Source organism: Triticum urartu, chromosome 2A, assembly GCF_056163025.1.
Source record: "Triticum urartu cultivar PI428250 chromosome 2A, HENAU_Tu73, whole genome shotgun sequence".
NCBI classification, from domain to species: domain Eukaryota; kingdom Viridiplantae; phylum Streptophyta; class Magnoliopsida; order Poales; family Poaceae; genus Triticum; species Triticum urartu.
In genome coordinates, this window is record NC_141874.1 from 120,795,341 (window position 1) to 120,820,740 (window position 25,400).

A 25,400-nucleotide genomic window follows, 5' to 3' on the forward strand; every position below is an offset into this window, starting at 1 on the left:
AAAATTGCCAAACACTTCACACACGACACTTTGCTGGACGACACTTAGACGATGGCTAATCTAACAGGCTGGTGATGTTTAGCCTTGTGCTTTGAACGGTGGATATGGTGTGTCGTCTGTATTTCGTGTGGTACATGTCGTGCATGTAGCAGTGCTCCATGCTTGATTGAGTGATCGATGCTCATGTCCTTGAGGATCCAACAAGTGGCCTGGCTCTGTAGCTAAAGCGCTTTATTTTGTCACTTAGTCTCTCCGTTTCTAAATATAATTTTTTTTAAAGATTCTAATATAGACTACATAAGAAGTAAAACGAGTAAATCTACACTATATATATATATAGAAAGTCTATTAAACACCTAGGATGAAGAATAAGTAATTCTTCACCCTGGTCGATGGACTGAACCAGAGATCCAGCCAAGCCGCCGTTCGATTGCAAAAAAGCACACTGCCCCTCGCCGTAAAATTACATCAGAGTCGTGCGTTGACTCGAACCCAGCCTATCTGCTGCGAACTTCCCTTAAAAAAGAATATCTGCTGCAAACGGTTTTCGGCTGGTTGGCTCGACGTCGTGTTGGTCCCTGAGAAAATGGGCGGCGTGAGGTTCGGCGGCTGCCTAGGTCTTGGGCGGCGGCGTGGTTGGTGATGGCACCGTGGCGGTGCAGGCTCAACGGCGTGGTGCTCAGTGGCAGTCCGTGGCTTGGGCGGTTTGGTGAGCTCTCCGGGTTCCTCAGTACCAGGAAACGTAGCGGGGCTGCATCGACTGCGAACGCTTCGTGCCCTACGCCGGCGACGGCGGTGCTGCTCCATCCCGCCGAGTACGGCGATGTCACGGTGACTCGGTGAGCTCTCAACACTTTGGTCCCTTGTCAGGATTTGTGCCCCTGTAATTCTTCCCCCGTCCTATCCCAATCCAGGATTATACTTTCCCTATCCATGTAGGAACCTAGGCATATTATTTATGCAATCCCTCTGCTGCGTTTGTGCCTCTGTAATTATTGTCTCGTCCTTGCCAGGATTTGTGCCCCTGTACTTCTTCTCCCGTCCTTGCCAGAACTTGCCGGCTGCAGCTGCAGCTGCTGCCTTGGTTCTAGATTCTGGCGCATCTATTTATGCATCCCTCTGCTGGGTACCTGAAGGTTTACTCGTTTATGTTTCGGTGCAAGTTTTAGTACGGCCTTTGCCCGATTTGATAATGTCCTCCTTCCTATATCATTCAGGACTGAACAGTAATTTGCATGGCCATGGTGATTTGGTCCACGAGGTGGAAGATTAGATGTTGGGGACAAATCAAGAAAGAGCTTCTTTCCGGATCTGATGCAAGGCTGCTTCCAGCCCTCCTACTAATCTCCTATATTCCATAAATGGAGAGCTACCAACGCTTTTGTGTCTAATGACTCCTTTGGTTCAGCGGCTTGTGTCTCATTACTCCTTAGTTTAGTGTACCAATATATATGCTGCATTTTCTGTCTTCCATGGTTCAGTAAATGTTAGTTATTATATTAAGAAATAAGAGATAATTAGTTTAATCATTGTTAGATCTATGTAGGTTAGAGGTCTCTTGATCGTACCGATAGAATTAGGCTATAAAACGTTGGGTGTAAGATAAGTGGGTTCATGCACTAGTTTTGGGATTTATATTAGCTTCAAGAGAACATTTTAGCTCAAAGAAGACCAAGCAGACATTATAGATTGTACTGAGATGAGAAGCAACTCAGGTCTGTAGGTGCAGAATCAGGAAGAATTATAATGGATTTTCCCATTTGAATTGGCTTTCAATGACTTATTGGCAGATATAACTTTTGTCTTCTAATATTTCAGTTCATAATACATATAGGGTAACTAGTATTACTTCTATAGTTCAGTCCACTTTTACTCCTACAAATTTATTCTAGCTTCTGTTATTTACAAACAATAATTCAACCATTATTGTTTGTGTTTGTGTTATAACCTGCTGTCACCTAAGGTGAGCCCGATCCTGAATCCATTAGTTTAGAATCTATTACATTTCTCATTTAGGATTTCATGGTCCAGTGTTAATTTTCATTGCTCCAAACCAAGCATTTGCAGTTGCTTGTTTCAGAGATCCAAGTTCTGTGTCAGATTTCGGCCGGCAAGGTACATCCTTCCAGCTGATGAATATTATGGGCTTACTTTCTGTGCGGTCATCTCATAGTTATTACGACCCTACTTTTTTATGGAATTTTCCTCCATTCAGCCTTTTGTATGTCCTTCAGAAATACGGTGAGCTTGTTTGGGAGGTCAGGTCCACTTATAGGCATTTGTGCATGAAAGGTCGATATTCTAAAGATGCTCATGCTGCGATACAATGTTGGCTTGTAATGTGCCTAATCTATGTTAATTAATTTACTGATGTTGACTAATCAATGACTCGCTAAACAACTTTTCATGTATAAATAAAAGAAAAAAATGGCTCACTTGTGCATCGTCTTCTGGATGTAAGTGTTTTCTCTTATTATTTTTCATCTTCACCATGATATGCTCATTGGTTTTCTTGAGATATTTGTTCAAGGGAATCTTTTCAAACAATTGTACATTTTTGACATTTTTTTCAAAGAATGGCACCTTTTGTGATAATTTTTTCATGTGATATAGGTTGTCTACGACTGTTCGTTACATTCATATGTGCAGTGTCTCCCCTTTCATCGATTGGTTTAGTTATTCAGCTCTGTTTTTTGCCTATCCCTTGTGTCGGATGATTTTTTTCCATCGCCTCTTTGTTCCTATGTGATTTGAGTATGTTCATAGTTGACATTCACCAAAAATGTGTAGATGTCAGAGATAATGTGGGGGTGAAAGCACGGCCTAGCGAGAGCTTTATCTAGAACAGAACAGCTGTTGAATGGTTGAACTTTCCTCCATGATATTTCTTTAATATGCCACCTCTCAATTTTATGAAAACAAGAGTTGACGCGATTGTTCATTGACCACATTTTATTTCTATATCCTTGGCTCCTTGCGCATCGTTAGTATAAATTATTAAATTCCCAAGAACCCATTTTGTTCTGAATGGCGAATTCACAATCTTTTTCTCGGTTGTCCCATAGCGATGCTACTATGAATCATATCGTGTCGCAATGTTTGCAATTTGTATTAAAGCATCTGTCAGTTGAACTAACAAGGATGCAGCCACATTTGTAGGCATATAAACTGATGTAGAAGGATGCAGAGATGGGCACACAACAATGCGCTAATGCTTCTATGAACATGGTCAATCTCTAAGAGCAATTTTGTTACAACAGCTGGATTCTGCTAATACTGGAGGTGTCAACCTAAATGCACATATATGAAACTGAACGACAGCAGTCAAACACCATTTTATCTGCATTGTGTAATTTGCCACATAGATTAATTACAATATTTATTCTATGGACATGAGACCACGATTTGTATCATTTGGTTACAGTTATGTTGTGTGATTTTTCAGTGATCAATATAATGATATCGGCACAACTTAAAAAAAATGATATCGGCACCGAGATTTCTTACGTCGACATATGTTTATTTCACATTGCCACTGAGAATTCTTACCTTTGTCAACCGTTCGCCGCACACATCTTTATGTCTGACTTTTTAGTTTAGGTTTGTTGTTTGCAAAATCCTCATATTTACCTCGGCTGACTTTTCTGCTTTGAAGTCACTCCAATATTCCAACTTCAGCAAGAGATTTTAGGCTAATTTACGTTGGCTCCATTATAGTCTTTTTTTCCTTTCAAAATGACTCTGGGAAGGTACCTGTACAATGGCTGGGCATTTTGGGCATCTTGTAAAATTACATTGTTATGGAACAAATCTTACTTTCATCTAAGTAGTAGTACCAAGACGTGTGGGCTGCCTTATCAAAAAAAAAAAAACCAAGACGTGTGGGCTGGCCCCCCCCCCCCCCCCCCCTGATTGCCAAACTGATTCGTTCGGCTGAGGTTGTCCCTGCAGCGGGGTGGGGTGAGGAATAACTATTCCTCACCCTGGGTGACGAATAGCGCGACCATATATATATATATATAGGGTAGCGCTATTCTATGCATGAGTGTAGAATAGTTTATTCTATACCCCTAGTAACGATATATACAAAATCTAGTAAAATGGTGTATAAAATGTAGTAATTCAAAAAATATTTTTCTATCATCTAAGTTTGTAAATTACTACATTTTTACAAAAATTACTATATTTTACATAGTGCGTTACTGTATTTTTTATGTACCGTTACTGGGGTGTAGAATAAGTTATTCTACACTCACGCTTAGTTTAGCGTTACTATATATATATATATATATATATATATATATATATATATATATATATATATATATATATACACCCCAGTAACGGTACATAAAAAATACAGTAACACACTATGTAAAATATAGTATTAAAGGGAATAGGTATTCTTGGTTTGGTTTAGTACTTTATGTTTGGTTTACACACGTTAAGCGATCTGGGCCAGTTACTTGTATGTTGACGGGTCTTTTATGGGCTTTCATAGAGAGACCGCGTGGGTCAAAATAAATCAACATTGTGGGGATTGAACACAAGACCTCCTGTGTATCTCTTAGATGTAACAACCAAAGACTTATGCACCTTTAATATTTACTAATCCCAACTCACTCTAAATATACGAATGGCAGTCATCATGTTTATTTTTTTGCCAGAAAAAGAGTTGATATTAAAACGGCCAAATTACTGAAAGGTCCACACAGAAAAGGAAATTACAACCAAGCCCCTCTGCGACCCGACTACGCCGGCGTCGTGGACGAGCCGGTGACGCGCTATTCGCCGCTGCTCGCTAACGCCTTGGATCAAAGCAGCCCCCAGGCTTAACGGGAAGTCTCCGATCAACGTCCCTGAGGACCTACACCCATGGCCGTCGTCGTCGTCGCACCGCTCAACATCGCCTTCCTTCTCCAGATCTTCAACCGCCGGAATCGCCATCCCTCGATCTCCGGCACGGGGGAACCGTGCATGGCCTCTCCACCGAGCAGCGAGCACGAAGAAAGGAGCTGGTCCACCGCGGAGCTCCACCGGAACTTCGTCGTCGAAGGGGAGACCAAAACCCGCAAAAAGCCAATCCAGTCGCACTGCCGCCTCGACGACGCCACCGGCTGGCTCCCTAGGCACTCCTACACTATGTACACGCTGCAAATCGGGCCTCCCCCGTCCTCCCGCCGCCGGAGCATCCGGCGGAGGGCGAGGGAGCCACCGATTCGGCAACGGCGAGGTGGAGAGCCCGGGGTTCGCACAAATCGCCCTTCTTTCCTGTAGATGGGGAAGGGTGAGGTCCAAGGCTCATGTTTAGGGAGAGCTAATTAAGCGAATGAGCTAATAAAGGAAGGGTTGTGGGCTTAAATATAATATTTGAACGAATGTGGCTAATTAAAGAAAGGACTATGGGTAAATCGGTGGAATAACTATTAGAAAGATTGTTGTCTTAATAAATTCTACATGAATGATTTGAGATAAAAAGGTAGGATAATTAAAAGAAAGGATCTATAGGCCTTAATGTGTTGGGGCTACTAAATTAGAAAAGGAAGGATTTGATTCCCGACTAAAACGAGTGAGGACTTTATGGTAATTAATGAAAAGATCATACTTAAATGTCATTAAAAATGATTGTATTTAAATGAAATCAGTGGGACATTACGCCCCGCAAAGAAAATATGAACACGACTAAATTGCGATGTTTTTTTTTTATGTTCATTTTGTAGAAGGACGATAATGCGTCGCAACATGTTCTTCATAATGAATCCGATGCTGTGGAACATTATACTTGTGCAAAACATCAATTTTCCCCGTTGCAACGCACGGGCATATGTGCTAGTGTGTGTGTATATATATATATGTATATATATATATGTATATATATATATGTGTGTGTGTATATATATATATAGTCTATATTGATATCTCTAAAAAGATATGTATTTAGAAACACGGAGGAAGTAGAACCATCAACTTGCGTGCATCAAGTAGGCATTCACGCAAAAAACTACTGACCTAACCTCCAGATTTGCTTGTCAACTTACTTCGCTTAGTAGGGTTACTAATTTTTTTTTAATTTGCTATGTAGACCACCCATTTTTAACTAATACTGAAATTCTCGAAAATAATAGTAAGACTAAAACGTACAATTTTCTGCTTATTAAGTCAAATTATGCACGCACGGTTTGGCACTCTCTTAATTTATCGTAGCAACTTCTGGTTAGGTTTTGCATCCCCTTTAGTATTATATCGGTCTAGTTGCGTAGTACGCATGTTTAAGACAGGACACGATCGGTTGGCACGGCATGTCCTGAGTGCCTGGAATTGTGATAAAAACATGTATGATCAGCAAACAAATTGCGATACATAAATGTTCATTTTTATGATTTCCTTTTTACTTGGAGTGGAGAAAACAAATTTGCTTCTGCCAGAAAAAGATGATGCCCTACGAAAGAAATGTTTTTAGGATTAAAATTGGATTACAGAAAAAAAATGGATTTACAGTGTGCCTCGGATCAAAAGTGGTTGAAGGTTTTCTGGAGTTCTTTCTCACTATGCAGAGTGAATATGGCGTGGTTGATGGATTATGTCTCTAGATGCTGTAATAGTGTTGTCTTGATACCCTGTGTTATTGGTGGTTTCTGTCCTTAGTCTTTGGTTATACTGGTAGAGTTATGGTTGCATATGTAGTGCTTTGACGAGAAATGGTCATGTTCACGCGTGCGCTTGAAATGCTGGACAAAAAATACTACTGTCTGTTTATCAGTTTCAGGCAATGAAATTGGGAGCTTTGAGCTTCTTCAGTCGAAAAACAACAAGAAAATGTATTCAAAAGTACCATAAGCCTTGCAAGAATATTTATCACCAGGGAGGATGTACGTTCTCTAGGATGCCACCCAATTCTGGTCTAACCTTTGGAGAGGTAAAGCTGCCTGGCCACAAATATATTCATTTGCATCCAATCAACATGTTATAAAATCAGTGTATGTCTCCAAGTAAATTAAGTGAGAGAATATAACATTAACCGCATCTGTAAACATGTATCGTATCGACTACTGGACGATGAAAACGAAAGGGCAATAGAGACGCAGAGCTCAGCTCAGTCAATATTTTCCCCTGTGGCCTGGGTATTAGTGGGAATGTATACTAATATATACTGCTATACTCTTAATATTAAAGAGTTCCATATACTGTCATGTGTGAAGAATTGGTAGTGCTTTTTACCGGTGATTCTCTAGCATCTGTCTCCCTCCCACATGTGCAAATCAATCAGGATCAAGAGATCTCCATGTTCTTTAGGTTACAAATTAAGCACGCACCTCCAGAATCAATTGACCACCCAGTACCTACAGGCAATCAACCTAATTGATTGAAACATCCCTGGACCTCACAAATTATGGCATCTTTAAAGCAAACCAAATCGCATCGATCGTTAGGCCTTGATTCTTCGGTCGTTCTAATTCCTGATTTACGCGCCTGGAAGTCCAGAAAAAGGCAAACTAATCATATCGGAATGTGCTTAGCAAGCTAGGCCGGCAGAGTATGCACATCACTTTATCCCTAACCATTTCGCCTGAATAATGAAGGATGCCTCATGGCATCAGTAGTTACTTGTAGTACTTGCTAGAAGGCATGCAATAATAGGTGATGCTTAAGCCATAGGCTTGCGGAATAATCTTGGAAGGCACATAGTGACAAGCACGATCGACGAGTTGAAAAAGTTGCACGCACGCTCGCACATTTGAACAGTGTAGAACCTGCCTGCCCTGCCATAGAGAACCTAGTTAACTTTAGTTAGGTGGAGGTAGACGATCTTTGACTCTAATGGATCCATCATGCATGATCCGGGCATCATGCGTGCCTCTGTTACTGTTGGCTCGTTATTGATCTACTGCCGCAGATTGTTTCGAGGAAGAAAGAAAGAAAATGGTGTAGATGCATGCATGCATGCGATGGGATGTCTCTGAGTGCTTTATTTTTCCCGAAGGTCTAGTGATGTCTGTGACTGTGAGTGCTGTGTCGACTATACTATACACGCCATTTTGCACGTGCTGGATTTGTGGTAAAAGTGCCTGGGCCCCGGCCAGGCAACCGTAAAGAAGTTGCACAGAACATTTTACACTTCTGCTTCGGTAGACCCCCCTTAAACACATCGATGGCTCAGATTATCCCATACACCTTCATAATTAAGAGTAAAATTGTCCTTTTTAAAAGTACGTTGCGAGACTTCGTATACAAATTGCACGGGCCGGCCCATTAAGCCACGTCCAATATAAGGAACATAAAAATATTAAGAAAAACGGATACCTGACGAATTGAACTCAAGACCTTACAGCTAGAGCCCTACGCTGCTAGCCAGTTCCCCACACAGCTGCTTGCATTATTTTGTAGTGCGAAATATATAAGAAGACGCAACAGTGTTCACATATAAGAAATATTTTCTGAAAAAAAGTTTGAAACTCTAATTGAAAAAATGTGATCAATTTTGAAATGCCGAATATTTATTGAATTTATGAACGGAATTTGACCTAATATTTTTTGAAATTTGAACAAAATTTCAAAACATGAATAATTTCCAAACATCTTTCGAAACATGAACAATTTTTAAAATTTGTTGTTTTACTTTTTCGTTATTGTTTGTCCTGTTTTCCTTCTATTTTTTATCTTTACTTCATTTTATTTTCTTTATTAAAATCAATGAACTATTTCTAAATCTTGAACCTTTTCTAGAATTCGTGAGCTTTTCAAATTTGTGAATATTTCTTAAATTTACAAACTTTGTTTTCATATCCATGAACTTTTTTGCAAGTAGTGGGCATTCCCATGGTAGGCATCCATGTCATATTTGAACGATTTCCGACAAAGTATGCAAGTTGCTACACGTCTGGCCATTTATCGGCCCTTTTTATCGAGAAATCTCCAGAAAATAAAAAAATTGTCGAAAACAAAAACAACTTGGTACGGGGCCTTTAATTGGTCATATAAGAGCATCCAATTGCCATAATTATTTGTTGGACCTGCCTACATGTTTAATTGTGTTAAGCTAGTATGAAGCTTGATAAAAGAAACATGTACTAACACCTACCACCGGTCATTTTTTTTGTTAATTGTTTTTGATATAGCTTACCGCTCATGCCAAGTGGTCACCTACCACCGGTCACTGTAGCATGAGAAAGAAATTTTTCATTATCCTGTAGTGAATGCATGGCCAATTTGATTGTTCGAAAGTAAATATAACAGAGTACTAGTAGTTTAGCTCCGTTGTGTATAGCTGTAACACAGCCCCAACATGCCCGCAGTCGTGGTGCTATAAAACTCCTGCGCATGCGGCAGTCACGGGACAAGCACTACTTGGTCCATCGCGCAGCGGCCGCACGGGATGGACGGCGTGCTGCGTCCCTAATTTGATTTTTCCAAAAAAGAAAACTAAACTGACAAGATGCGCAATAATAAGAGCAGTAAAAAAAGTAACTAGACACAGCAAGTGGGTTGTCTCAGTTGGTTATGGTGGTGAAAGAAAACTAAGAGGTTGGTAGATCAAATCCTACCTCTCACAACAATTTTTTGAAGGTTAAAAGAAGTAGAAGAATAATGGGCCAGGCCCAGGACGGAGGTGTGTGAGGGGCGGCCGATCTGCTATGTACCTCTTGTACATATCACATATCGTATAAATATTCCCCTAGAAAAACATATCGTATAAATATACCTTATGAACAAATGACAATACTACCTTTATACGGTTTGTGAGGGGGGTCTACCGAAGCAAAGCTCAACATTTTATGGTGCTGCCTTTTTCTCGTCGCTTGGCTAGCTAGCCAGTCATGTCACGGCCGAGCAGTGACCAGGAGCACGGAAATATTCGGCGGTGCGGCTGCTTCTCTCGTAGATGCCCTCAAGGCCCTTCTTTTTCGCGCGATTTGATGGAGAAAACAGAAAGGGTGAAGTGGAATCATGTGCGATTTGCGGAGTTGTTGAGGTTGGAAACGGATCCATGTGTGTTGTCTAGGGGCTTGGCTGATGTGTGGTGACGCGGCTGCCGGCCGGCCAACCACGCCCACGGTAATGTAATGCCGGCGGCTAGAAGTCTGGATTAATGGACCATCAGGACTTAGGTGCCAGGAAAGAACAGTGAATCACATAATGTATGATCCACTGAACTTGTAAAGATGGTTCGTCCGGCTGCTGGACAGCGAGAAAGGCAGTGCTGCATGTTCAAATTGCTCTAGAGCCACGCTCAGTCTTGAATTATTATGTCCAAAAATGATGATCCAATATTGCTACCTAGAATCTCAGATGATATAATCTATTTCGTCAAGGAGATGATAAAAGAGCCACCATAAACCCAGGGCGGGAAATGGTGACCGGGAACGGGAAGAAGGAAATATTCTGCGGTGAGAGAGGCGCGGCTACTTCTCGAGCAAGATGCCCTGAAGTGAATGCCTTTACTTTCAGGTGAAGTTCTACTAGGTGGAGAAAAACAAAAATATGTACGATGTGCATGGGAAAATATCCCATGATACCAAGTTTGAAAACTCTAATTTTTGTGGTTCCAAAAATTTCGAAAAAAATCACGAGTGTTCATAAGGCACATGTCTACTAACCCTAAAAAATTCAGATCCAAAATCAAAACACACACTGAGAAATAAAAAAGACAAATTCTGCATGAATAGTGCCACAAAAGACAAAAGCAAAGTTGGCACTATTCACATGATGATATGTCTTTTTTGTTTCTTCATGTATATTTCGAATTTGATTTTGATTTTTTTAGGGATGGTAGACAGATGTCTTTTGAACATCCATACATTTTTCTGAATTTTTTTGATGCACAAACTTTGAGTTTCTAGATGTGGTATCATGGTATCATGTGATGCTTGGTATCACAGGATATCTTCCCCGATGTGCATAGTGAAGTTGTTGAAGTTGGAAACGAGTGTCTCTAAAGATTTTTTTTAAGGAATAGGGTGCCTCCAAATATATGATTGCCAAAATGACAAAACAAATATAGAAAGCCAAAACATAAATCAGTTCTGCAGCCTCAACGCTGCCTCGGTCCAGCCCGGCAGGATAGCACGCGATCCATATTGTGCTGGATGGGCAACGCGACTATGTCTCGCCTGGGACCTCCTATACAAAAGCCATACCAGAAATCAAATCGGCGCCTCATCGTTGCCTCGCTCCAGCCCGGCAGGACATCAGGCGGCTCATATTGCGTTAGATTTTTCTTTTAGGGTTTCATATTGCATTAGACTTTTTTTTAGGTTCCATATTCTTGTAAACCCAACTGTGTCAGGTTTTTCTAGCGGTAAACCTATCTTTATTAATCGATAGAAAGGTTTATAGGAATCACTATTGGGTCATGGGGTACCCTAGCCACAAGCGATGACCAGCATCTAAAGAAGATGAAAATTTAGTTAAATTATGAGCTCCACAGTTCATGGCTCAACCTTTAAAAATAAATTCACAGCTTGTGAATTCTCTTGCCCGAGCATTGACTTCTCTGATAATAGTGCCATATATGTCATCTATACCATCTGTTATCTTCGAAATAATCGGTTTCCAGTCACATTATAACAACTCGATCCACATATAGATCAAGTGTAAGAGCTAGGGCCACCCGATAATAGGGCTTGTTTGGTTTCACGGAATCCCTCAGGGATCCCCGTCGAAAACCAGGGCGTCCTGCCCGCGGGGCAAGTCAACCCGTGTAAAACTGTCGATGCATTTCGTTGCCCATTGACCAGGGATTCTGCATCCCGATCCACGTCGCTTCCACAGGGCCACTTTCCATGTCTCGAGGGGTCGGGGAGGAAAGCCTTGGCTCACCCTCTCCCCTCCTCCCTCCTCTCCTTCGACCAAGGTAGGCTCCCCTCCTCCCTCCTCTCCTATGTGACTGTCCAAACAACAACATGGCATTTTCAATGGTTTGTACAGGGATCTCATGCGAGCAGGGAAATCCCCGCTTGGGGGTTTATTGCCCACGCTTTTCCATCACAAACAACCAAATGAGCCCTAATTGGCAGGTTGTTCCCCTCCCACACAGAGGAGCACCCCGATTGGGCCGGCCAACTAACTCATAGTAGCGAATCAGAACCAGGGATAAGGCGCCTGTATCGAACAGTCGACACTGTAGTGAACCAAAAACTGTAGCGATGTTTTTTCAATAAGTGCACCTTTTTTGTGAACTCAAAAACAATTTTGTGAACATTTTTTTAAATGTGAGTGTTTAATTTTCTTTTGACCAGATTTTGAAAATGTGGTTTTTTACATATATAAATTTGTGAATAATTTTTAAATTTTTGAAAAATTTGAGAACCTTTTTATGAAAAATGAGAATGGTTTTCATGTATAAATATTTTTTGAAAATATAAATGTTTTCCAAATTTTGAATATTACCTAAAAATGAAACTATTTAAACATGAATACTTTTTTCAAATTTGTAAATATTTTCTGGAAATGCAAACACTTTTCCAAAATTATGAACATTTTTAGAAACTTTTTAAGCTTAAAAAGGTAAAACAATAGACAATAAAGAAAAAACCGTTAGGAACCTTCTAGATATTTCTCAAAACCTGTACAAATTGGCTCAGAATTCTGGAAGGTTCCCAAAACCGAACTAGAACCCCTCTGCCTACCCTAAAATGGGACGTCCCACTAGATCACTGTGTCTGTGTGCTCCTCCCCCGTGTATTTGGCAACAATTGGACGCTTAATGCGTCATACAGGAAATTACCTGATTTTCCCTCAAAAAAGGAAATTCCCTAATTTCTACTCGGCACTTAAGGCGTCATGTACAGTACAATTCGTACATGGCGCCCCGAGCAATGTGAATTTTATGGCCCGTCCCATCTTAGTGCCCTCACAGAGTCGACCAATGGCAAATCCTCTTCCAATTTTGTGAGGTTTTTGCAAGCTTCTGGCGTAGTTTTATTTTCATTGGATTTGTGTTGTTTGAATTCAGTTTTTTCAACCAGTTGTTGTTCCTTTTTTTATCCTTTTTTGTCTTTTTTCATTAATATTTTTACTCCTAAAATTAATGAACTTTTAAATTTCCAAAAAAACTCTCAAAATTTGTGAACTTTTCTTAGATATGTTTACATTTCTTTCATTCTATGAACTTTTTAAAAATTTCCAAAAAATCAAAAGCTCATGAAAACTTTTTAAAATTCGGGAACTTTTTCCACATTTATGAACTTTTTCAGGTTCACAAATGATTCAAAAATATTTATTTTAAAAATGTGAGATTTTTTTTGAATTTTGTGAATTTTTTAAAAATCCTTTAATTTCTTGAAATTTATGACAGATTTCAAATTCATGAATATTTCAACATTTATAAACTTTTTTATGGTTTACTCCCGGTTTTTTGCTAATTAATTAGGCAATTCTCTTCTGCTGAATTAATGGATGAGGCAAAACCTTTTGCCTCCGTTTAAAAAAAGTAAACTTTTTTGGTTCAAGAATTTTGCTTTCCCAAATTTTGTGATTTTTTTTCAAATTCGCAAACTTTTTTCAATTCCTAAACTTTCTTTTGTCCTGGGAACTTTTTTATTTTTGTAAATTTTTTGAAAAGTCAAAGGTCAATGGGTCAACTGGCCAATAGTCAACTGATCAATGATCATCCAGTCAAACGGTTGAGCCACGATCAAGCAAACAAGCCAGGGAAGGTTACGCCGTTGGGCCGGCCCACTACGTCGGGCTGGTGAGCGCTAGTTCGCTAGCTGGCGCTTACAGCATGATTGGTAGTTTAAGGGAAAGGGAATGGGAATTTATGAGAGGGAGTTGTCCGAGGGATTAGAATTGGGAAGTGGACTATTCCCAATCCCATATTTGGTGTGGGGTGGGAATTATTTGTGAGAATAATTATCACGAACAAAGGAAAAGGAAGGGGACACATAAATGATGAAACAAATATGTAACATGTGAAGGCAGAAAAAAAAGTAGAAAGAAAAATAGATCTGCATCGGTTTGTGAATGGAAAGATAAATAATCAAGCTCTGTTGCGTAGAAAAATCAGATGGTTTGTATTTTAAAAAAATAGATGGGATTCAACTTGCTGAGTGCCCGTGCTTGGCTGAGATGTATTCGTGCTTGGCATTGCATCTATAGATTAGGGAGCAGTTAGTCCGCCGATTTATTTGGAGGTAAAATGATGTTGTCGGAAGTATTTACTTAGGATTTTTAGAGTTTTTTTTCTTTCACCACGTGAGGTGGGCCAACAAATCTGTAACACTTTTTGAAAAACGTCAACTGACATTCCTTTGTTTAATTACCAGGGTCCCCAGGGAAGAGATCTATGGGAGTTAGGCCTCCTAATTCCCCTTCCCTTGTTAATTCTCAAGTCCCTGATCCAATCAAGAGATTTTATGTCCCACCCATCTTAAACTCCCATTCCCTAACTTCAACTCCCCCCAACCAAAGGCATTGTTAAGGAGTGACTAGGAACACTCTTAGATAGGCACCCATCGCTTACTGCTTCGGGCGACATTGCCCAGTGGACTAGACCAACAAAAACACGAAGACCCAACAAGCCATGTAAAGTTGTATCTTTCCAAAAACGAATTACGTAGGTAAAATTGAGGGGATTTCCGGCTCTAGGAGGAACATTTTCTTGTGAACATCATCTCTGGGAGCAACTAGCTGGTCATAGTGCACCCTTTAGGTGTGCTTTGTTGAAGTCACTTGTGAAAGTGCTAGTGCGCCAGCGCTGCTACGTGTCGCACGTTGGACACTTCCTTGCGAGGTGGTCTTTTTAGGGGTTTTCTATATTATTTTTCCCCCGCACGCGCAGGGGGGAGGGGGTTGGGGGTCTTGGTATCCAGGTTTTTCTGGTTCTTTGGTTTTAAAAAACGTATGTTTCTTTGGTTTTTTATTGTTTTTGTTTATCAAGGTGTTGTGCTTCTGCGTGAACACAAGTGTGATTCACCCGCACGTTGGAAGCACTCTTAGTTTACTTTGGGAAGCAAAACTTGAGCTAGTTCAATTTGAAAACACATGTTAGTTCACTTTGGGAGCACCATTCTCATGAAAAAACTTTGTGAAAACCTATAAATATGGGATCTAGTTCCCTAGTGTTGGGAACGTAGCATGCAATTTCAAAAAAGTTCCTACGCTCACACAAGATCTATCTAGGAGATGCATAGCAATGAGAGGGGGAGAGTGTGTCCATGTACCCTCGTAGACCGAAAGCGGAAGCGTTTGACAGCGCGGTTGATGTAGTCGAACTTCTTCTCATTCCGACCGATCAAGCACCGAACGTACGACACCTCCGAGTTCTGCACATGTTTAGCTCGATAACCTTCCTCGAACTCTTGATCCAGTAAAGTGTCAAGGGAGAGATTCGTCAGCACGACGGCGTGGTGACGGTGATGGTGAAGTGATCCGTGCAGGGCTTCGTCTAAGCACTACGACAATATGACCGGAGGCGTAAACTGTGAAGGGGGTGCCGCACACGGCTAGGAATCAATGTTGTGTGTTCTAGCGATGCCCCCTCCCCCACATATATATAGGTGGGACAGGGAGAGGCAGCAAGGGGTGCCCCAAGTAGGCATAATCCTACTTGGGCGCCTCCTACAAGTCGGCCTCCCCCCTTCCATAAGTGTCGGAGGAGGAAGGAAAGAGAGGGGGAGGCCGAATCCTCCCCTTTCCTTCTCCCTTACCTCCTTTCCTTTCCCCCTTATTTCGGCCTATAGGGGGAGCACCAGCCCCTTAGGGGTTGGTCTGTCCCTCTCTTGGCCCATTAGGCCCATATAGTTTGCCGGGGGTTGCCCGGAACCCCTTCCGGTGACCCGATACGTACCCGGTACCCTCGGAACACTTCCGGTGTCCGAATACTATCGTCCTACATATGAATCTTTACCTCTCGACCATTTCGAGACTCCTCGTCATGTACATGATGTCATCCGGGACTCCGAACAACATTCGGTCACCAAATCACATAACTCATATAACACAAAATCGTCATCGAACGTTAAGCGTACGGACCCTACGGGTTCCAGAACTATGTAGACATGACTGGGACACCTCTTCGGTCAATAACCAATAGCGGAACCTGGATTCTCATATTGGTTCCTACATATTCTACGAAGATCTTTATCGGTCAAACTGTAATGACAACATACGCTATTCCCTTTGTCATCGGTATGTTACTTGCCCGAGATTCGATCGTCCGTATCTTCATACCTAGTTCAATCTCGTTACCGGCAAGTCTCTTTACTCGTTCCGTAATGCATCATCCCGCAACTAACTCATTAGTCACATTGCTTGCAAGGCTTATTATGATGTGCATTACCGAGAGGGCCTAGAGATACCTCTCCAATACTCGGATTGACAAATCCTAATCTCGATCTATGCCAACCCAACAAAAACCTTTGGAGATACCTGTAGAGCATCTTTATAATAACCCAGTTACGTTGTGATGTTTGATAGCACACAAGGTATTCCTCCAGTATCCGGGAGTTGCATAATCTCGTAGTCAAAGGAATATGTATATGACATGAAGAAAGCAATAGCAATAAAACTGGACGATCAACATGCTAAACTAACGGATGGGTCTTGTCCATCACATCATTCTCCTAATGATGTGATCCCATTCATCAAATGACAACACATGTATATGGTTAGGAAACTTAACCATCTTTGATTAACGAGCTAGTCTAGTAGAGGCATACTAGGGACACAGTGTTTTGTCTATGTATTCACACATGTATCAAGTTTCCGGTTAATACAATTCTAGCATGAATAATAAACATTTATCATGATATAAAGAAATATAAATAACAACTTTATTATTGCCTCTAGGGCATATTTCCTTCAGTCTCCCACTTGCACAAGAGTCAATAATCTAGATTACTTTGTAATGATTCTAACACCCATGGAGTCTTGGTGTTGATCATGTTTTGCTCGTGGAAGAGGCTTAGTCAACGGGTCTGCCACATTTAGATCCGTATGTATTTTGCAAATCTCTATGTCTCCCTCCTTGACTTGATCACGGATGGAGTTGAAGCGTCTGTTGATGTGTTTGGTTATTTTGTGAAATCTGCATTCCTTCGCCAAGGCAATATCTCCAGTATTGTCACAAAAGATTTTCATTGGACCCGATGCACTAGGTATTTCACCTAGATCAAATATGAACTCCTTCATCCAGACTCCTTCATTTGCTGCTTCTGAAGCAGCTATGTATTCCACTTCACACGTAGATCCCGCCACGGCGCTTTGCTTGGAACTGCACCAACTGACAGCTCCACCATTCAATATAAATACGTATTCGTTCTATGACTTAGAGTCATCCGGACCAATATCAAAGCTATCATTGACGTAACCATTTACGACGAGCTCTTTTTCACCTCCATAAACAAGAAACATATCCTTAGTCCTTTTCAGGTACTTCAGGATGTTCTTGACCGCTGTCCGGTGATCCACTCCTGGATTACTTTGGTACCTCCCTGATAAACTTATAGCAAGGCACACATGAGGTCTGGTACACAGCATAGCATACATGATAGAACCTATGGCTGAGGCATAGGGAATGACTTTCATTTTCTCTCTATCTTCTGAAGTGGTCGGGCATTGAGTCTGACTCAACTTCACACCTTGTAACACAAGCAAGAACCCTTTCTTTGACTGATTCATTTTGAACTTCTTCAAAACTTTATCAAGGTATGTGCTTTGTGAAAGTCCAATTAAGCGTCTTGATCTATCTCTATAGATCTTGATTCCCAATATATAAGCAGCTTCACCAAGGTCTTTCACTGAAAAAACTCTTATTCAAGTATCCTTTTATGCTATCCAGAAATTCTATATCATTTCCAATCAATAATATGTCATCCACATATAATATTAGAAATTCTACAGAGCTCCCACTCACTTTCTTGTAAATACATGACTCTCCAAAAGTCTGTATAAACCATATGCTTTGATCACCTCATCAAAGCGTATATTCCAACTCCGATATGCTTGCACCAGTCCACAAAAATGGATCGCTGGAGCTTGCACACTTTGTTAGCACCTTTAGGATCGACAAAACCTTCTGGTTGCATCATATACAACTCTTCTTTAAGAAATCCATTAAGGAATGCAGTCTTGACGTCCATTTGCCAGATTTCATAATCATCAAATGCAGTAATTGCTAACATGATATGGACAGACTTAAGCATCGCTACGGGTGAGAAAGTCTCATCATAGTCAACTCCTTAAACTTGTCGAAAACCTTTCACGACAATTCGAGCTTTGTAGACAACAACATTACCATCAGCGTCAGTCTTCTTCTTGAAGATCCATATATTCTCTATGGCTTGCCGATCATCGGGCAAGTCAACCAAAGTCCATACTTTGTTCTCATACATGGATCCCATCTTAGATTTCATGGCCTCAAGCCATTTTGCGGAATCTAGGCTCATCATCGCCTCCTCATGGTTCGGAGGTTCGTCATGGTCTAGTAATGTAAGTGCATCTAGTGCCCCTTAGTGATTTTGGTGTATTAAAGACTTATAGGTTAAGGGACTAATGCATTTGTGAGTGTACACAGGTCTATAAGTCTATGAGGAGTTTGATATTTACAGAGAAAGTCGACCCCTAAAAATGAATGTCTTCAACCGAAGACTTTGGATTTCTGAAGACTTTCTGAAGACTTTGAAAGTGAAGAAATTGGTGTGACCATGAAGACTTGATATTCATGCGAGGAACATGAAGCGTGAAGACTTTTCCTTTCGTAGTTTCATTTTCTCTTTCTTGAGTCATAGGAAACACCGTACTATTAAAGGGGGTCGAGGTAAAACTAAGGAAAAGTTTCCAAGTGTTGCTCAACTCAAAATCCTACACCTACCAATCCCTTCGAGTGAAGCCATTGGAAATCTCATACAGTTCAGTCAATTTCTTTAGTGAAAGAGATGAAGTTCTTCTGGTCTCTGAGGAATTTGTCCTGACTGAGGAGTTAGGAATTCGCCAGTGCAGATTGCCTACAAGTGAGGAACATGATAGCCCTGAGGAATTTGAACCTCAAATTTCCGACCATTGCTGTGCTATGCGCCAGCTGTCCCAAAATATCTTATCCACCTAACAGTCATATCATTGAAGGGAATTTATGTCTTATCATGTCAGGTTGCTCCCTAGGCTATAAATAGCTGCCCCCTACAACCACTGGATGGTTGGCTGCTCCGTGAGAAACCGGCACTTATCATTGAGAGCATCCCATCCTTCGAGGACTTTGAGCGAAAATCATCAAGTGAGGAAAAACCCAAAACCCAAACCCAAACACCTACAAACCCAAAGTGATTGAGCATCACTGAAGAGATTGTTCCTGTGTGGAACCGACGCTTGTTAACTTTGAGGATTGTTCATCCTTCAGACGATTAGGCGTCATGGTCTAGAGCATGCAAGAGGAAATTGTGGATCGCCGGGTGACCGAGTTTGTGAAGGTTTGGAAGTCATCTGAAGACTTACCACGAGTGATTGAGTGAGGTCTGTGTGACCTTAGCTCAAGGAGAATACGGTGAGGACTGTGTGTCCGGGACTGGGTGTCCTTAGGTTTGAATACCTAGCCGCTCCAATCAGACGTACGACTTCCACAACAGTTGGAACTAGTCTACCAAATCATTGTCTTCACCGAGCTAATTAGTTCTATTTCCCCAACCCTTCCATTTCCTCTTTACCGTGTTGTGTACCTGTTCATATATGTTTGAAGACTTTGTCTGAAGACTTTCTCAATTTCCTCAGTTCAATTTCTTCAGTCTGTTTGTCTTCATCCTATTTTATCCTGTGTTTACGCTCTCTGTACTCTGTGCTTGTTTTCACTTCATCATGATGACTGTGCCTATGTTATGGTATGTCTACATCTGAGTACTTATTCCGCTGCAAGTAGTTCTTCGCTTAGGAATTTCCTCACCCTAAAATTCCTTAGTGAAGAATTCATAAAAATCGCCTATTCACCCCCCCTCTAGTCGACTTAACGCACTTTCAATTGGTATTAGAGCAAGGTACTCCCTTGTTCAGTGTGATTTTGGTTTAACCACCTGGAGTTTTAGTTATGTCGACCGCAGGTATGATCAAGGTCTCTGTTGGGTGTCCTACCTTCGATGGGATGGACTACCCCTACTGGAAGAATAAGATGCAAATGCATCTTGAGGCAATTGACAATGATCTCTGGTACGTTGTGGAAAATGGCGTTCCCTCTGTCACTCCTACCATCAACACTGCTGATGTGAAGAGATTCAAGCAACTCGACTCTCAAGCGAAGAACATCATATGTGGTCATCTAAGTAAAGGGCAGTATGGAAGAGTGAGTGCTTTGGAGACAGCAAAGCTTATCTAGGACAGGGTGTCCAAGGTCAATGAAGGAGTCTCGACACAGTGTGACTCTCGAGTTGACATTCTTCGCAATCTCTTCAACCGCTTCAAAAGACTCGACAATGAAAATGTTTAGGAAACCTTCGATCGCCTCACTGAAATTTCAAATGAGCTTCAATCACTTGGTGCCACTGACATCACCGACCATGAAGTGGTGAAGAAATTGCTTCGATCGCTTGATTCCTCATTTGACACCCTTGCAGTGATGATACAAGAACGTGGAGACTACAAGTCACTTGATCCCACTGATATCCTCGAGAGGCTAAACACTCATGAGTTCCAGCTTGCTGAGAAGAGAGATCTCTATGGACCAAGCTATGGCAGATCACGAGCTCTGAAGGCCAAGGCAGTGTCTGAATCTGAAGGTGAAGATTCTGGTAGCAGCCTTGGTGATCCTGAAGAACTGAGCCATGAGCTAGCAATGCTCGTGAGGAAATTCTAGAAGTTCTCAAGACGTGGTCGCTTTGGTAAATCCTCAAGAAATGATGACATGAGATCAGATTCCTCATCCCGTGACTACAAGAAGAGACTTTGCCACAAGTGCAAGAAACCTGGTCACTACATTCAAGATTATCCTCAGTGGGAAAAGGAATCAAAGAAGAAGAAATACAAGGATTACAGTTCTGATGATTCAAAGAAGAAGAAGAAATCTTCAAAGTCTTCATCATCAAAATCCTCGAAGTCTTCATCTCACAAGAAGAGCGGCTCCAAGAAGGCTCGGACATTCATTGGCAAAGAAATGGACTCTGAGGCTGAATCTGAGGAAAATGAGGAAGAGGGGGCATTTGAGGAGTCAGACTCTGGTGTGGCGAGCTTAGCCCTCGCTACTGCGTTCGTCAGCAAGTCCATCTTCAACTCTGAGGAAAATGGCATCCCCAACACTGCTGACGACGGTGAGGATGACTACGCTCCCACCTATTGCTTCATGGCAAAAGGTTCAAAGGTACTCAAATATCCCTCCTCTGAATCAAGTGAGGATGAATCTGATGAAAACCTCAAGCCTAGCTATTCTAAACTTGCTAAGATTGCTGTGAAACTACAAAAAGCTCTTGGAAAGGTTCAAAACATGCTAGACAAGAGCAATGATATGTTGGGTGAAGAAATGGATCGCACTAAAACTTTGACTGAAAATCTTCAGAGACTTCAGTCTAAGTTTGACAATCTTCAGAGTCATCAAACACTCTCTTATCTGATCACGAGAAGCTTTCTTATGAATTTCTTCAAAGAAAGCAAGACCTTGAGCAGTTAAGAGTGAGTTATGAAGATCTTCAGAAGGAGATTCATTACTTGCTCAATAGATCAGCGCTGCTCAGGAAGAATTTATTCCTCCATGTTTGAAGGCCGTCCCGTTTGACTTGGTCAAAAGGTAACGGGCCGGCCCAGGGAAAACCTGTTAACGGCTTGTTCGTATATCGCCCATTTATGGCCCGCAGACTCCCGGCCCATTACGGCCTATCGGAATTAAGCCCAGTAGCTTCATCTGGGCCGTCCAATATGATTCCAGCCCATTGTTACTTCCGGGACATGTATGGGCCATGATGTCTTTTGGCCCATATGAGGCCCTTCATAACTCTGGGCCCAATAAAGGCCCGATATGAAACTGGCCCATAATGAACAGTGTATCACTTTATACCCATTAACGACCCATTATTCCGTCGACCGTTTCCAGCCCGTGTTAACTTTCGATCTTATAAGGGCCCATTTATTCTTGGGCTCATTTCTAGAATTTCGGTTAGTTACGGTCCGTTACTGGCTTGTTCCGTTTGTGGGCCAAATTCAGCCCGTGTTTACATTGGGCCTGTTTGTGGCCCGTTAACCCGTTGGGTTGTTTTCATAGCGTTATCAAATACACCTATTAACGACCCGTTATGGTCCACGAATAGTATGACCCATGTTTGGTGAAATGATTATACGCCCCGTAGAAGGCCCATGGATCCTATGGCCTGTAGAAGACCAATGGACCCTACGGCCCGTAGAAGGCCCATGGATCATAAGGCCCGTAGAAATTCCATGGATCCTACGGCCCGTAGAAGGCCCATGGATCCTACAGCCTGCAGGAGGCCCATGGTTACAACAGTCCGTGTGTTGCCATGATTATTGTGGCCTAGTTACCAAAAATAGGTTATTGTGGCCGCTAGAAAAACGCAGAAAAAGAACTGCAGTGACTACAAGCAAACAACTAAACAAGACAATAAGGAAATAAATAAGCAAGCAACTAACGCTAGCCTATTACAGCTATTACACATATTACATCCAGTGCAAATATAGGGAACAAAGTAGCATATTACATACACTGGCCGTCAAAATTGGCCACCAGTGCAAATAAACGCAGAAGCAAAACAAGTCCATAACTGAAACAACTTCAGAAGAGCTCAAGAAATGTTATCCTAGGTATCCACCATGCTGGCAATAAGCTTAGCAAGCTTATTAGCTTTGTCCTGTTTGGCGCTAAAATCCTCCAACGCTTGCTATTGCACCAGAAACTATGCATCTGGATGCTCCAGGGACTTCTGCAGTCCTTCCACTTCTTGTCGCAGCACAACTGATCGATATCTTTCAGCTTGTAGTTCAGACTCAAGAAACCGAACTGATTCAGACAGTGAGTTTGAATAGCTTGTGCAAGCGGTAGTGGCCAGTAACTTGAACAGTAAACCAAGAAAGGACTTTGGGGTTGCCTCACTGTCTTCAAGATAGTTTTCCTTAGCTGTTTTATCAGCTTTGTTGGAGACCAACAAGGATGTCTCATGATCATCGATAACCCACAAGTATAGGGGATCAATTGTAGCCTCTTTCAATAAGTAAGAGTGTCGAACCCAACGAGGAGCTAAAGGTAGAACAAATATTCCCACAAGTTCTATCGACCACCGATACAACTCTACGCATGCTTAACGTTCGCCTTACCTAGAACAAGTATGAAACTAGAAGTACTTTGTAGGTGTTGTAGGCTAGGTTTGCAAGATAATAAACAACATGTAAATAAAAGCTTGGGGCTGTTTGGATAAAGACACAACTAAGTTAGTTTTAGTAGAGAGCTTTTTGTCATGAGAAAGTTATTTGTCCCTAGGCAATCGATAACTAGACCGGTAATCATTATTGCAATTTTATTTGAGGGAGAGGCATAAGCTAACATACTTTCTATTCTTGGATCATATGCACTTATGATTGGAACTCTAGCAAGCATACACAACTACTAAAGGTCATTAAGGTAAAACCCAACCATAGAATTATAAGGCATCAAGTCATCTTTACTCCCATACGCAAACAACCTACTTACTCGGGCCTGTGCTTCTATCACTCATGCCACCCACCATAAGCAAATCATGAACATATTGCAAACCCTACAACGGGGATCCCTCACGCTTGCGCGACATGGAGAGCACCATAGGAAAGCACCAATAATAAAACATGCAACTCAAACCAATCACGATCATCAATTAACCCATAGGACAAAACGAATCTACTCAAACATCATAGGATAGCCATACGTCATTGGGAAATAATATATAGCGTTGAGCACCATGTTTAAGTAGAGATTACAACGGGTAAAAGAGGGGTTACTGATAACCCACAAGTATAGGGGATCGCAACAGTTTTCGAGGGTAGAGTATTCAACCCAAATTTATTGATTTGACACAAGGGGAGCCAAAGAATATTCTCAAGTATTAGCAGCTGAGTTGTCATTTCAACCACACCTGGAAACTTAATATCTGCAGCAAAGTGTTTAGTAGCAAAGTAGTATGATAGTAGTGATAACGATAGCAAAAGGTAACGGTAGCAAAAGTAATATTTTTGGTGTTTTGTAGTGATGATAACAATAACAACGGAAAAGTAAATAAGCGAAGAACAATATATGGAAAGCTCGTTGGCAATGGATCGGTGATAGAGAATTATGCCGGATGCGGTTCATCATGTAACAGTCATAACCTAGGGTGACACAAAACTAGCTCCAGTCCATCAATGTAATGTAGGCATGCATTCTGAATATAGTCATATGTGCTTATGGAAAAGAACTTGCATGACATCTTTTGTCCTACCCTCCCGTGGCAGCGGGGTCCTAATGGAAACTAAGGGATATTAAGGCCTCCTTTTAATAGAGTACCGGAACAAAGCATTAACACATAGTGAATACATGAACTCCTCAAACTACGGTCATCACCGGTAAGTATCCCGATTATTGTCACTTCGGGGTGAACGGATCATAACACATAATAGGTGACTATAGACTTGCAAGATAGGATCAAGAACTCTCATATATTGATGAAAACATAATAGGTTCAGATCTGAAATCATGGCACTCGGGCCCTAGTGACAAGCATTAAGCATAGCAAAGTCATAGCAACATTAATCTCAGAACATAGTGGATACTAGGGATCAAACCCTACCAAAAATAACTTGATTACATGGTAAACATCCAAACCATCACCGTCCAACAAGCCTATGACGGAATTACTCACACACGGCGGTGAGCATCATGTAATTGGTGATGGAGGATGGTTGATGGTGATGATGGCGACGGATTCCCCTCTCCGGAGCCTCGAACGGACTCCAGACCAGCCCTCCCGAGAGAGTTTAGGGGTTGGCGGTGGCTTTGTATCGTAAAACGCGATGAATCCTTCTCCCTCGTTTTTTTGTCCTTGAAAGTGAATATATGGAGTCCAGGTTGAGGTCGGTGGAGCATTAGGGGGCCCACGAGGCAGGGGGTGCGCCCCCACCCTCGTGGACAGGTGGAGGTCCCCCTGACGTGGATCTTCCTTCCAATATTTATTATATATTCCAAAATAATGCTCCGTTGATTTTCAGGTCATTTCAAGAACTTTTATTTCTGCACAAAAATAACACCATGGCAATTCTGCTGAAAACAACGTCAGTCCAGGTTAGTTCCATTCAAATCATGCAAGTTAGAGTCCAAAACAAGGGCAAATGTGTTTGGAAAATTAGATACGATGGAGACGTATCAACTCCCCCAAGCTTAAACCTTTGCTTGTCCTCAAGCAATTTAGTAGATAAACTGAAAGTGATAAAGAAAAACTTTTACAAACTCTGTTTGCTCTTGTTGTTGTAAATATGTA

The 25,400-nt window shown here is 41.5% G+C and overlaps 1 protein-coding gene across 2 annotated transcripts; it reads left to right on the top strand.

Moving 5' to 3' along the window:
• The first annotated feature begins 416 nt into the window (after positions 1-416).
• LOC147984214 (uncharacterized) lies at positions 417-3,454 on the top strand. 2 transcript variants are annotated; one of them, XR_015615038.1, is made up of 3 exons: positions 417-839; positions 1,014-1,136; positions 1,218-3,454. XR_015615038.1 is itself a non-coding variant. In XM_087539708.1 (3 exons), exons 1-3 carry the CDS (start codon positions 643-645, stop codon positions 1,271-1,273), a joined length of 366 nt encoding a protein of 121 aa, XP_087395834.1. In that variant the 5' UTR covers positions 427-642; the 3' UTR covers positions 1,274-3,453. The 2 variants fall into 2 exon arrangements, 1 of the variants encoding a protein (XP_087395834.1); XM_087539708.1 differs by having other exon boundaries at positions 427-839; positions 1,014-1,126; positions 1,218-3,453.
• The last annotated feature ends 21,946 nt before the right edge of the window (positions 3,455-25,400 follow it).

Excerpts from the sequence above, each read along its gene's own strand:
- LOC147984214 (XM_087539708.1), top strand. The coding sequence starts at position 643 with ATGGCACCGTGGCGGTGCAGGCTCAACGGCGTGGTGCTCAGTGGCAGT. Across the intron at positions 840-1,013 it reads GGCGATGTCACGGTGACTCG|GATTTGTGCCCCTGTACTTC; the intron begins GTGAGCTCTCAA and ends CGTCCTTGCCAG. Across the intron at positions 1,127-1,217 it reads TTTATGCATCCCTCTGCTGG|GACTGAACAGTAATTTGCAT; the intron begins GTACCTGAAGGT and ends TATATCATTCAG.